General features: G+C 44.7%; 1 protein-coding gene across 5 annotated transcripts in view; it reads left to right on the top strand.

Annotated features, from left to right (window-relative positions):
* The window catches only part of CSMD2 (CUB and Sushi multiple domains 2), a 544,176-nt gene that overhangs the window by 191,848 nt on the left and 337,680 nt on the right, over positions 1-14,648 (top strand). For all 5 annotated transcript variants that reach the window (XR_001597587.2, XR_001597586.2, XR_001597588.2 and 2 more), the window contains exon 5: positions 10,221-10,428. Coding sequence is in view for 2 of the 5 variants with exons in the window: in XM_016150537.2 (XP_016006023.2) it covers positions 10,221-10,428 (208 nt within the window). In the remaining 3 variants the exon portion in view is untranslated. The remainder of the gene's footprint in view (positions 1-10,220; positions 10,429-14,648) is intronic.

Genomic DNA, 14,648 nt, shown 5'->3' with positions numbered 1-14,648 from the left:
TATCTGTTTCTTTGAGCAGTTGGAGGATTAAATGAGAAAATGCAGGTGAAGCATTTAGCAAAATGCCTGGTCTATAATGAAAGCTCAACAAAGAATTGTTATATAACCTAATACCATGCCCTGTCCGTATGCATCCCCCAGAAGGCTACCTTAGGTGACAGCACAGTAGAGCCCCCTTATCTGCAATTTCACTTTCCCTGGTTTCAGTTATCTGTTGTTAACTGGTAATAGTAAGTGGAAAATTCCAGAAATAATTCGTAAGTTTTAGATTGTACCTGTTCTTAGTACCTCACTTCATCTCATCACATAGGCACTGTATCAGCTCATGTCATCACAAGCAGAAGGCTGAGTCCAGTACAATAAGATATTTCGAGAAGGACCACATTCGCATAACTTTTATTACAGTATATTGTGATAATTGTTCCATTTTATTATTAGTTATTGCTCTTAATCTATTACTGTGCCTAATTTGTAAACTAAACTTTAACATAGGAATCTATGTATAGGAAAAAACAATATATATAGGGTTTGGTACTATCTGCGGTTTCAGGCATCCATTGGGGTGGGGGGTCTTGGGACATATCCCCCATGAATAAGGGGGAACTAGTGTATCTGTGGAAGGAATCTGGGGGTGACAGAAACAGTGCTTCTCTTAGGCAGTTAGTAATATCTTAATTTTGAGAAGGGGAGTCCTTGATAAAGCCAAATATGATGGGACAGAATCCCAAGCCCCCAGAAGAGGGCACCGATGAGGGTGAGCAGGTCATTGGGGCCCCAGCAGAGACACTGAGCTACACAGCATAAGAAAAGGGAGAGTACTGCAGCTTTGGGGCACTGGGAGGCACTCGTGCCCTGGCTCTGTTAGCCTTTTATCTGAGTTGTAAGATGGTGGTTCCCCGCCAGAGCCTGATGGGATTTTTATTTCCTCAAGGGCTGAGTAGTCCTGAGGAGGGAAGATATAGACAGAGGCCCAGTGCTGAGAACCCCAGAGTTTCCAGGTATCTAAGAATGTGCACTAGAGTTGGAGGTGGGGGGAACACGATGCAGGTTCCTCCATCTCCCCCTTAAATTTGTGAGTCATTGGAGAGAGTTCGCAGACATCAAAGGGGGCTGAGGGATAGTTCTCTAAAATTATAGTTAATTGAAGAAATTTCAGTGAAATTTAAAGTCGATAATAAATAGTCATAAACTTGGAAAGGCAACTAGCAGCTTAACATATCTGTGCCTTAGACTATACGTGACTTAATGGCGGTGCAGAATGCCCATTGCCAGAGAAGGAGAAAGTGTAAATTAATATTTTAGGACTGCGGTGTCAGCTGAAGGTTATGTTTTATAACTCTGAATTTGTAACCATGAAATATGACGCCGTATTTAAGTGTGAGAAAGTCTCCAAACAACTTTTACAGCATCTTCAATCAAAGCAGGACAGTGCAGGAACAAGGGTGTCAGAAAACACGGAGACCGGGTAACTCGAACGGCAAAGGTGCCATCTTCAGGGTAGACTGGTGGCTCAGGCCAGAGGGTCCCAAGCTCCTGAGTCCCTAGCTCCAGCACAGTCTAGGAGTCATTGACTAAAATTAGGAACTTTGAAGACCTCAGGATGCTTAGCAAACTACTATCAAGCAGAGAGGTGTGATGTCATAGAGGAGACTATAGTCCTGGTACCAGAGAGACTCAACTGAAATCCTGACTTGGCCACCAACTGTGTGACTTTAGGAGAGTTACTTAACCTCTCTGAGCTTCAGTTTCCCAGGCTTCATTTTCCTTCTTTATTTGTTCAAAAGATGTTTATCTACTGCCTGTACTGCACTGATAGTGTAGATGCTGGAAACAAAACCGACTGGCCCCTGCCCCCATGGAGTTTACTGCCTAGACATTAAATAAATGACATAAATGATCAGTTAATTATAGGAAAGTACATGATGCTGTGAAAACGTATAATGGGGGTAAGGGGTATTGTGTTTCTAGAAAAATCATTGCAGACACTTAGACTGGGACCTAAAGGCTGAGAAGGGGCCAGCCAGGCCCAGGAAAGAAGTATCCAGAAACAGAAAGTAGCACTTTTATAGGTCCTGGAGCAGGGAGATGCTTGTCACATCAGAAAAGCTGGGAAGAGGCCAGTGTACTTGGAGTCGTGGTAGGGAAGAGACTAGTCTAAGGTGAGGCCTTGTAAGGTTCTCATCAGCCATGGCATAGTCTGCTTTCTCCTGACTGAGTTACTGGGCTTTTTGCAGAGAGAAGAGCCTTCCGGAATCTCTCGGGCCTCTCTGTGAAGGGTGGGCGGGTGGTAGAGGAGGGAGACTTGAATGGAGCACCGCTGGCTTAGAGTAGAGCAGTAGTGAAGATGGGAGAGTGAATCAGGAGCCACTTAGAAGGATGGTTGCAATTTGGTGAGAGGTTGGGCGTGGTGCTGTGGGAGGAGTTGCGGATATCCCCCAGCCTCTGGCATCAGGCACTGGCTGAATAGTGCTGACACTTTCCAAGATGGGAAGCGCCAGAGGAAGGCCAGGTTTGTGGAGGGTAAGATGAGGAGGGTCCGGGTCAGGCTGAGGTTGAAAACAGCATAAACCTAGTTGGGTTTCTAAGACTTGAACTAGGCAGGAGGCTGTGGGGCCATTATCTTTCCCCTAAGACCTGCTTCTCCTCCAGCATTCCCTGCCACTGTATTCCAGTTCAGTCAAGATTAAGCCATTGTGGGTAGGGGTATGGATAGTTACACATGGTGTAGACAGAGCCAGTGCAGGACTGTTGGGGACCGGCAGGTCCAGTGCTTCCTGGAAACAACATTGACAATTCTACCACTTGCTGACTGGCTCCTGTAGCTTATCTCTCTGGTAATGGTCACGGTGGAATTATTACATCAGAAGGAGACTCCGAGACTTTGCCTCAGGTGTTAGACTTCATAGCCTCCTGCAGAGAGGTACCCAGGGTGAAAATACCGTGTAACTTGATACAACAAAAAAATAGCACTGGCAAACTGGGTTTAAAGCCAGGCAAGGCAAATCTGTCTACCTCTCTCTTCCCTCCGTCCTTCTTGGGGCTTGGACACCTAAATTAGTGGGTAGCTAAGGAGGAACGGAGGAGGAGGAGGAGCAGGAGAATAGAACCACAGCTCTTTCACTTGGCATCCAAGGCCCTTCACAGTGCAGCCCTTAACTTCCTGCCCAGCTCAGGTCCGCCATCTGTGCTTTGCCTTTTAGTTCAGATGACTTTGACTAGGAAATCCCTAAACACGCCACACTCACCCACGTCAGCTGCCTTGGTCTTGCTCTTTCCTCTGCGCAGGACACCGTCTCCCCTGAGGCCTGCCAAGCAGTCAGCTCTCAGTTGAAGAGTATCCTGCCAGCTTGGTGTTTAAAACATAGCCAGACTGACTAGAGCTCCCTGGTACCACCTGGTCCAGGCCACCATCATCTGTCACCTGGGTCATCTCAGTAGCCTCTACAGCTTAACCGCCCCGCCCCCCCGCCCCTGTACCCCCACAACTTCTGCCGTAGCCACCTCTGGTCTGACGTCTACATGGCAGCTTGAAGGATCCTGTTAACACACAAATCATATCATGTCATCCTCGCCTCAGAACCCTCGCTGGCTTCTCATTTCTTTCAAGTAAAAGCCCAAATCCTTGCAGTGGCCTCGAGCCCCTCTGTGTGGCTTTGTTCCCTGCACTCTCCTCCTGGCTTCCACCGCTCTGGCCCCTTGGGTCTCGTGATGCTCTTTGATGGTGCCAGGCCTCTGGTCACTGTCGCCTTTGCATTTGCTGTTCCATCCGAAATGCACTTCCCCCCAGACAACCACATGACTTCCCCCCTCTCCCCTTCAGGTCTTTGCTCGAATGTCAACTTCTCAGGCTTTTCTGAAATGTCCATACCCCCCACTCCCAGCTCCCCGTCTCCTGCATTTATCACCACCGCATTCACCATAGGGTTTACATATTTATCTTGGATATTGTCTGTTTCCCTGTCACTGGAATGTAAGCTCCATGAGGGTAGGGATTTTTAAAAAATAATGTATTTTTTAATTATAGTTGACATACAGTATTATATTAGTTTCGGATGTACAACGTGGTGATTGGACATTTATATATCTTACGAAATGATCGCCCCAATAAATCTAGTACCCTTTTGGCACCATACATAGTTATCACAATATTATTAACTGTATTCCCCATGCTATACTCTACATCCCCATTAATATTTTGCGTAACTACCAATTTCTACCTCTTAATCCCTTCCCCCACTTCACTCATCCCCTCAACTCTCCTCCCATCTGGCAGCTGTCAAAATATTTTCGTTATCTATGAGTTTGTTCTGTTTGTTCATTTATTTTGTTTTGTTCAGAATCCACGTATAAGTGAAATCATACGCTATTTATCTTTGTTTGATTTAATTCACTCAGCATAATACTCTCTAGGTCCATCCACGTTGTTGCGGATGGCAAGATTTTATTCGTAATTTTCCGTTGTATATATGCACTTCTTCTTTATCAATCTATCTATCGGCGGACACTTAGGTTGCTTCCATATCTTGGCTATTATAAATAATGCTACAGTGAACATATGGATACTTATATCTTTTTGTATTTGTGTATTAGGTTTTTTGGGTAAATACCCAGAAGTAGAATTAGTGGGTCCTTCTCTGTCTCTGGTTATAGCCTTTTGTTTTAAAGTCTATTTTGTCTGGCATAAGTATTGCTACTCTAGCTTTTAAAATTTTTTGTTTTCAGGAAATATCTTTTTTCATCTCTTTACATTCAGTCTGTGCGTGTCTTTCAATCTGATGAGTCTCTCGAAGGCAGCATATTTAAGGGTCTTGTTTTCTTATCCATTCACTCATTCTGAGTCTTTTGATTGGAGTGTTTAATTCATTTGCATATAAAGTAATTGGTGATTGGTATGTAGTTATTCCACTTTATTATTCATATTTTTTGTTTATTCTTCTTAAAGAAGTCCCTTTAACATTTCTTATAATACTGGTTTAGTGGTGATGAACTCCTTTAGCTTTTTCATGTCTGAGAAGCTCTTTATCTGAACTTTGGTTCTAAATAATAGCTTTGCTAGGTAGGGTAATCTTGGTCGTAGGTCCTTGTTTTTCATCACTTTGAATATTTCCGTGCCAATACCTTGTGGCTTGTAAAGTTTCTGTTGACAAGTCAGCTGACAGTCTTATGAGAGCTCACTTATAGATAACTAACTGCTTTTCTCTTGTTGCTCTTAAGATTCTCTTTGTCTTTAACCTTTGGTGTTTTAATTATGACATGTTTTAGTATAGGCCTCTTTGAGTTCATCTTGTTTGGGACTCTCTGTGCTTTCTAGGATTGTATGTCTATTTCCTTCACCAGGTTAGGGAAGTTTTCTGTCATTATTTCTTCTAACAGGTTTTCAATTCCTTGCTCTCTCCTCCGGCACCTCGATGATGCAAATGTTGATATGCTCGATGTCCCAGAGGCCCCTTAAAAACCACATTTTTTGGATTCTTTTTTCTTTTTGCTGTTCTGCTTTGGTGTTTTCTGGTACTTTATCTTCCAAATCACTGAGTCTGTCCTCTACTCTATTTGGTCTACTGTTGATTCCATCAAATGTATTCTTCATTCCAGTCATTGTATTATTCATTTCTGACAGGTTCTTTTTTATGTTTTTGATCTCCATTTTTGTTTCCTAGCTCTTTGTTGAAATCCTCACGGAGATCATTGAGAATTCTTATAACCAATGTTTTGAACTCTGCGTCTGATAGGTTGCTTTTCTCCATTTTGTTTATATAGTTCTCTATCTGGAGCTTTGTTCTGATCTTTCATTTGGGACATTTTCTTTGTCTCCTTATTTTCGCTGCCTCCCTATGTTTGTTTCTATGTATTAGATAGAGTGCCACGTCTCCAAGTCTTTGCCTCGTGTAGCAGGTGTCCTTTGGGGCCCAATGGCACAGTCTCCCTGGGTCCCCTGAGCCAGGTGCTCCAGGTGTGTCCCTTGTGGAGGCTGTGTGTGCCCTCCTGTTGTAGTTGAGCCTTGATTGCTGTTGCCATGTCAGTAAGAGGGATTGACTCTCAGCCTGATTCATTATGAGGACTAGCAGTGACTACAGTGGAGGAGCCATTGTGCCCGGGGCTGACTTTCTAGAGCAGGATTCACTTTAATGGGGCTCTGATGCCTGCAGAGTCTGCCCTTTGGCTGTGTTGTTTGTGGAGGTGGTTGGGTGGTACTCTGGTGTGGCCTAAAGCTGGCCACTAGGTGTATTGGTTCAGGGGCCTCTATGTGGAGGGGTGCTCTGGTGCAGGCCAAGGTTAGCTGCTGCCTGTGCTCTCTCCAGTGCCACTTGGCATGAGCTACAAAGTGATCTGCAGATGATTGCCACCTGTACTGAATTGGAAGTGCCTGGGAGAGGCTAAGCTACAACTGAGGTTGGCTGCCACTAGTGCCAGACTTAGGGTAGCTTAACAGGAGGTTGGGGGCACACTGAAGCCAGATGCTGCTTTTTGTTGTTTGTGAACCTTTGAGAAATTTTAAGAAAGTCTGGCCAAGAAAGGTCATTTGTATGGAAAACCACTGGAAACACTTGGGTGGACCCACAATTGGTTGGGGCTGGGTCTCAGGGAACCACCAGAGTGGGGCGAATAGTGTTACCCAGGTTGATAGAGACTCAGATATGGTGCCCACCTGCATCTGCATGCTGAGAGTGCAGAGGGCTCAACAAAGGAACAATGGCTTCTGCCAGTATTGTTGTCTGGGAGAAAGCCGCCCCTCCAACCCTCGCCCTGAAGCCAGACAAATTCAGGCCTCCCTGTATGTCCCTGGCACCTTTTGAGCTGCTGGCCCATCACTGGATCTCAGAGCAAGTAAGTCTGTTAGTGAGTTAAGTTCATGCGCAGGGCCCTTTAAGTGGAGCACCTTGGACTCCAGCACCTTGTGGCTGTGTCTCAGCCACAATCTCCACTGGTTTTCAAAGTCAGAAGTTATGAGAACTTCTCTGCCCAGCACTGAAACCCTGGGCTGGTCAGCTGGTGTAGGGCTGGAACACTTCTCTCCTCAGGGGAGACTTCTGTAGCAGGATATCTCTCCTGATTCTTAACTGACACATGTGTGGATGTGGGACCAGCCTGTTCAGCATCTCTGATCCTCCCACCACTCTCAAGGTGACTTCTTCTGTATATCCTTAGTTATAGGATTTCAGTTCAGTTAGACTTCAGGTGATTCTTAATGTTAGTTGTTCTGTAGTTTAGTTGTAATTTTGATGTGGTTGTAAGAGGAGGCAAGCACAGCATTTACTTACTCTGTCATCTTGACCAGGGCAAATACATGTTTCAAGGGTAGGAATTTTTGTTCATTTTATTCACAGATGAATCCTGAGCACCTAGAACATAGTGGACACTCAATAAACATTTGTTGAATGAATAAGTGAATAAATGAATATTTCGACACAAATGTTTCCTCCTCTGTGAAGCCTTCCATGAGTTCCATGTGCATTGACACCTCAGTTATAACAGTTCTGGGGAACCACTGTATGTTTGCCTTATGCTCTCACTCTGAGAAACCCTTAGGGTCACGGATGAAATCGGGTTTTTCTTAATGTAGTACTGGCCTTAGCCTAGTATTTGGCACATATTAGGTGCTCAGTTAATGGGTATGGGAGGGAAACATTCATGAGCACCTGCTGAGGCCCCTGCATGTCTGTGCTCATATGTACCTAAGAGCTGGCATTAAGAAATGGACTCATTATGCTTAGACCTTAACTCTGTCGAATTACATTACCAAGAATGACTCAAGGTTACTGAATAAACTCACTTTTATCTCCATCCCACACTACTCCTATATATCCAACTGTCATCTTAATCTCCCCACCAATACGTCTTCCCCACACACCCAGCCTTTGTGTCCAAAACCGCACTCCTGATAGCCTTCCACACCATTAGGTGCTCCCCTCCTGGGTTCCCTACCACAAGAAATGGCACCTTTCATCCATTCATCTAAGCTCATGACAGAAACACGTGTTTTATCTCTCTCAGTTGCTAAGCTCTATAGATTTCTACTTCCTAAGTATCTCTCAAATAAATCCTCTCCCACCATCCCCATGGCCCTAGTGCAGATCTCATCTGGCGTCACTTGGACTTAGGTAACTATAGCCTATCCAAAACATCCTGCTTGCTCCCCCAACTCAGACCTCCTCTGTACCTCAGCCACAGTGACCTTTTCAAAATGCAAATTTAATCATATTTCTTCACTACCTTTGATCCTTAAGATGAAATGGAAGGAAAAGGAGAACTTAGCATTTGCTGGGCATCTATCATATGCCAGTCACTGGCAAATGCTAGGTGCTATGTCATTAATTATCCCACTGAGTTATCACAACAAACCATTGTGCAGAGAAGCAAAATGAGTCTTGGGGAAATAAATTGCCTAAGGTCACGTGGCTGGGAAATTGTGGAGCCTGAATTCAAATCTAGACCTTCTGGCCTTAAAATCCATTTTCTTTCTAATATATTCCTTTGCTTCAAAATCCCTTGGCCCAGTGTTCTCTTGTCATGTGCCTCCTCCTACATTTCTAGCACCATGGCCCATCATTCCTCTCTATTCAAATGCATGTTTCTTAGACATGTTATCTTAGATATGCCTTGCGCTTTTGTGCTTCTGTGCTTATGACATTTGATTCTCTCTTCTCCGAAATGCCTTTCTCTTCTCTATCTAGTGAACTATTATTCATCATTTAAAACCTAAATCTAATGGCATCTCCTCCGTTAAGCTTTCCCAAATTGACTTGCCCAAGGAAAGTAATTGTTTGTTTACCAATGTCCTCAAAGTGTGAATCGTATTCCTGGGAGACAGAAGAGTGTATTGATTAAGACCATAGGCCCTGGGATCGGACTCTAAGGCTTAGCATTCCAGCTCCTTTTATTACATGAGCTGTGTCACGTTTGGCAAATAACTGAATCTCTTTGTGCCTTGCTTTTCTTACCTATAAAATGGGAATGATACTTCATAATAAGGATTAAATGAAATATGTAGAATGGTTAGACTAGTGCCTGATATAAGTGCTCAGTAAATATTAGGTTTTATTATTGTTAGTCTGCTGCCTCTGATGCATATTTGAACCCTGATATGCATTTTTCCTTTCTTTATGATTTAATCCATGTCTCTAATATAGCACATGCTAAGTGTATTATAATCACTTACTTGCATACTGGCTCCAGGAGGGCAGATGACCCAACTAGTAATCAGCAGGGGAAAGATTCAAACCAAGGTCTGCAATAATTCAAAAGCCAGTGCTCTTAACTATTATATGTCGGAGCATGTCCCTCGGGTCATTTTTGTCTGAATCTCAGCTCTCAGCTGGGAGCAGCAAGACTACAACAGGTTATGCTGCAGAGATGAGTTAAACATGGTCCCCGCCCTTAGGGACTCCCAGTGGAGCTCAGAACCTAGATTGGAAGACAGATACGTGAACAGGTCATTCAAACAGTGCGGAGTGCTATATCTGAAGTCAAACATGTTGCTGTGGGAACACGGAAGAGAATAGTGATGAAAGCTTGGAGGAGTAAAGCTTTGCCAAGAGTTAGCATTAGTGCAACTCTTGACTTGCACTGGGCAAAGGACATCTGGGCAGAGTGAATGGTGTGAGTGAAAGGCAGGATGTCTGAACATGTGCAGCACTAAAACAGAGCTGGCGTGTGGGCAAGGGGCACAAGGAAAGATTGCAGAGATCCAGCCTGGCTGTGACCAGCCTGGAATGCCTTTTCGGTTTTGCCCCAGGGAGTAGGGTTGAGTTTTTGTTTTGTTCCTTCACATCTGAGGTTTACTAAGATCTAATGGAAAGAAACATCTTATTCACCACCGTTGTGACTGCGGAAATAAATTTGACAGCTGACTTCTCCTTCCTTCTTGGTCATCGTGGAACAGTGTGGTATAGTAGTTAAGAATGTGCTCTGAAGGGCAGAATTCAAATCCAAACACATTGTGACCGCAGGCAGGTTACTTAACCTCCCTGTGCCTTGCTTTCTTCATCTGTTCAGTGAGAACAATAATATCTAAAATTCTCAGAATAGGGCCTGCCATGTGTTAAGGGCTATGGAAGAGTTGGTATTGTTATTATTAGGCCAATTCAGACTAGAGTCTTGGCCCATCCTATCTGTGTATCAGGTTCCAAGACCCTCTCTACTTCTCACGGTGAGGGGCACAGTGACAACCAGGGCCTGCAAACAGGACCAACTCCCAATAACCTCTTGTCTCTTGCCCACAGCGGACGATGCCTGTGGCGGTACCCTGCGGGGCCAGAGCGGCATCATCTCCAGCCCCCACTTCCCCTCGGAGTATCATAACAATGCTGATTGCACGTGGACCATCTTGGCCGAACTGGGAGACACCATTGCTTTGGTCTTCATTGACTTCCAGCTAGAGGACGGTTATGACTTTCTGGAAGTCACGGGGACCGAAGGCTCCTCCCTCTGGTAAGCACCATCTCCTTCCCCACCCTTCCCCGCTTTACAACTGTGGTTTACTAGGATACAGTCTCCCTGGCTCCTACACCTGCAGCCAAAGGCCCCTTTGCTACTTCTACACCCACTGTTGGAGAGTTTTCCTCTCATTGTAATGAGACATCACGGCATATTTTTAGAGCTGGGGTAAATTTTTACAGTGATTTTGGTATCTGATTTGAAGCATGTACATATGCTGAAGAATTTCATGATGGGCTGTGGTCGAGTAACCAGCATTAAGACTGAAAATGTTCTCGTCTCAGGACATGGACAGGGTCTTGGTGAAATTATTTGAAATATTGTTCTGTTTCTGAAAGACAAAAATCATAGTATCCAACAAAGAGAATAGAACCTTATGTGGCAATTGCTTTCTTAGTCACAGGCCCTGAGGCGGGAAAGGCACTCCGTGTTGGTTTCTAAAGGGAAGGACTAACCTGCTCCCTGTCATTCTGGCTTTACAAAAAAGTGTGAGCTTTTCTGTGCTGTGCTCCACCTGCTATGGAGACTCTCGATGTTAACAGGCTCAGGAGGAGAGGGATGATGAAGATTTACTGGCCTTAGCTGCCTGCAGTCTTCCAGACTTGGACCAGTGGTACATGGCTTCGAGAAGTCCAGCTTCTTGTTAGAGTGACAAACCTGTTTGAGAGTTGTGGTGTGGCGTTTTGAACGCTCTCTTGTATTGTCCTTGTGGTGGTCTTATCAGGGCATTGGAGAACTGTGTCTGCACATCAGGAACCAGTAGAAGGATGTGTCCAGATGTGCTTCAGACAAGATGGGCATCTTTGCGGCCTTCATTGCTGCCTAGTGCCAGGGGAAGGCAGAGCTCAGTGCCTGCGGGTAAGGGCAGAGCGGGTGTCACAAGGACTCTAAGTGAAGCAGAAAGTGTCAGGAAAGGACAGTGCCTAAGAAAGCACAGTGGTCAGCGGGGCTACGGAGGACGGGGAAGGAGGAGAAAGGAAGGGAAGAGGAAAAAGCAAGGGCACATTCATTGAACACTTTTATCCCAGGTTTTGTGCTGTGATAAAAACACCAGTTGAGGAAGACCTGGACATTTGAGGGCAAGAAAATCAGACAAGCCCTGAGTAGGAGCCGAGTGTCACTATTTGAAAGGGATAAAGTGGGATCGGACTTCTACCAAACACAGACTCTGAGGTTGGGGACCAGTGTAGCCCAGAGAACTCTCCTGGTACAGTGGGAGGTGAACAGACCTGCGGGGTCAGAAGACCTTGGTGTCGTAAGCTTGTCTGTTAACTTGGCTCAGTCATTTCCTACCCCGGATGGGGTGTTGAGAGGCACACGTGTTAGCTGAACAATTAAATCACCGTGTGGAGGCTGATATACTGGTCTTTGAACCACAGCTGGACATTTGAAGCTAGGTGTTGGCTGAAAGTCTGGATGATCCTTCATGGAACTGGAACCACAGTGATCTGCCCAGCCTGAAGACCCTTTGCCTCCCTGCCTCTTTTTGTAAAATACTAATTTTTATGGTTATAAATGTAACACATATGCTCCTAAGAGAAAACATGAAAAGTATAAAAAGTTATAAAGAAATGAATAACGAGTATTAAAATTTTGTTGTATTCCCCTTTGGCCTTTTGCTTTGCCTAGATCAAGCTAGCTGGTTACTTACATATATTTTAATATTACAAAATTAGAATCTTAATATATCTGTAGTTATGTATTTTTAACTTAACGTTAGATCATGAAATTTTTTCCATATCATTACAGATGCCTCCAAAATATAAGAGGTGCGATAGTGGTATCATTTATTGCCAACATGTGGCAGGCTGGTTCTAAGCTCTTACAGCTATAATTTCATTTCATCTTTATAGCAAGTCTATGGAGTAGATAGCATAATTTTCCTCCTTTTACAGATGAGGAAAATGAGGTCCAGAAAGGTTACGTGACATGCTTGCAGTCACACATCTAGTAAGGAGAAGAGCTGGGATTCAACCCTAGGTTCAGCCACAGAAGCTCATCTTCTTAGCCGTGGCAGCTTGAAGGATCATCATGGCCACATGGCATTCCTTGTCAGACCGCGCATACTTCCCTTGCCCGATCTCTTGTTAGGTCGTTTTCACTTCTGTAAACAGATGCCAAGATGAATATCCCTGCCAGTTCTCTCTTCCAGTCCCAAGCCCTCCTTGACTCACTTGTTTATCCGAGGGCCAAATGGTCTCCCACGGCTTCTGCACCCCAGGTGTGGGTCTACATGTTGTCCAAACTTCTGGAGTGAAACAAATCTGAAAGAGTATTCCTTTTCCTATTAAGTCACTCAGTGGGGAAGGAATTAAGCAAAGGAAATCATTAGGGGAGTCATTCAGAACTCTTTGCTATAAGGTTAAATTATAATTATTTACAGGATTGGTGTCTCCACTGCCAGGCAAGATGCATTTCTTATTGTAATTTATCCTTGCTTAGTAATTGTGGGTAACCAAACTTAGAGGTGCAGGACATATGTGCAAAAGAACTGCTCTCTCCCCTGCCCATTCCTTTATGGGTCCCTGGATTCTTGTGAAAATGTGATGCTGCTGGTTTAGGAGTATATCGCTTTTATCAGCTTATATTAAGACCTTAGGATGTTCTCTTGAGGCAGAGAAAGACAGCAGATTCTGTTAGAAAAGATGGATTTGAATGACTGGGCATCCCTTCACCTAGTGAGAGGACAGAGATACCTTTGAGGTAAAAAAAAAGAAAAAATCCACTTCCTCCCTCCCTGGGTAGTAGGCTCCCCCTGAGTGGGAAGAGGAGGTGGCATGGAATGTCTTGACTCAGTTTCCATGAGCCTCTCCTCTCCTAAGTGGGACAACAGGAGAGTTTTAATTAGGGTTCCAGTTTGAATTTCATGAACTAGTAAAATTTCCAAACAGGGGAACATAGGGTTGATAATTTTTTATTTTGCCAAGCAAGGATATTAAGGAAAAAACCCTGCCAAGTCCTCAGAATGTTATTGCATAAAACAAAGGACAATTCAAAGCCAAAAATGTGGCAGAATATAATCCATTGGTAGCCTTGGGCCGATTAATGAAAGATGGGGCCGGAAGGAGTGCACCTGCAGAGCGGTGTGTGCCCAGCACTATAGAGTCCTGTGATGTGTGCACATCAGTTGGTGGACTGCCACTTCCTGTTTAAGGGTCCACGACTGGCCTCTGGGAATCTGACTGTACCTCTTTTGAATAGGAAAAGCCTGCTATGGTGAGCACTGAACCCTGTAACTGACCTGTAGAGGAATTCTCTAGTATTTTAGACTTGCTTTCCCTAAAGTTAATTGCATTTTTGTGTGTGTGTATGTATTGCTGATCATGAGCAAAACCTGGGTTTGAATTGACTGAGAGTTACAATCCAGACAGTGTATTTGGTATTATTCTCCACACACACACACACACACACACACACACACACACACACACACACTCAATCTCCCCTAACGCACAACCCTCCAAGTACCCACCATATATATACATCACCAGGTCAACCTCCTTACGCATGCATCCCTCTGTCTCTGGTTCACCGAACTCAATTCAGGGGTCAGATTTTCTCTCAGTGATCCTTCTTGGAGGTGGTGGCTATTTATTCTACTCTGACCTGGTCAGTTTACTGTGACCTTCATGGAGTCCCATCCTTCCCCTCACATTCTAGGAAAATATTCTCACCATTGCTAAAGTTCCTCATGAGGCCCTTGGACTTTTCAGAGCGCTGGAACTGAGGGATGCAGAGACTCCTTTAAAACCCAGGGTTCTGGGTCCCTGGACCCTAGAGGCCCCTGGAGTTGTCAGACTCATGTTACTGTAGTGAGTAGAAGCGATTGCTAGCCCATTACACAGCCAGCCTCACCACTGTGGAAAAAATCAGTGAATGAAAGGCCACTGGGCCGCTAGACCCAGAATCTGCCCCCTCCTCTCTCCACTTCATGCTCCACACACTCCATTTGAGTCCCTCTAGGCTCTTCCTCTGGGTTACAAGAAAGGAGAGAAAGCCAGATATCCTCTCCAGGAAAAGGGGGGCTGTCTGTGTAGTCCCGACAGGATTAGGCATTGAGCCTGTGTCTTGGCACCTGACTGGGGAAAGAGCCGGCTCGGGAGTCAGATGGCCTTGGCTCAAAACCCAGATCCATCTCTTAACAGTTGTGTAATTTTGGGATATCTACTAACCTCTCCAAGCCTCAGTTTCCACATCACCTAGACAGCATTTTG

This window comes from Rousettus aegyptiacus, unplaced genomic scaffold (assembly GCF_014176215.1).
Source record: "Rousettus aegyptiacus isolate mRouAeg1 unplaced genomic scaffold, mRouAeg1.p scaffold_m13_p_1, whole genome shotgun sequence".
In the NCBI taxonomy this organism is placed as follows: Eukaryota; Metazoa; Chordata; class Mammalia; order Chiroptera; family Pteropodidae; genus Rousettus; species Rousettus aegyptiacus.
This window is presented reverse-complemented; position numbering and strand designations above follow the sequence as displayed.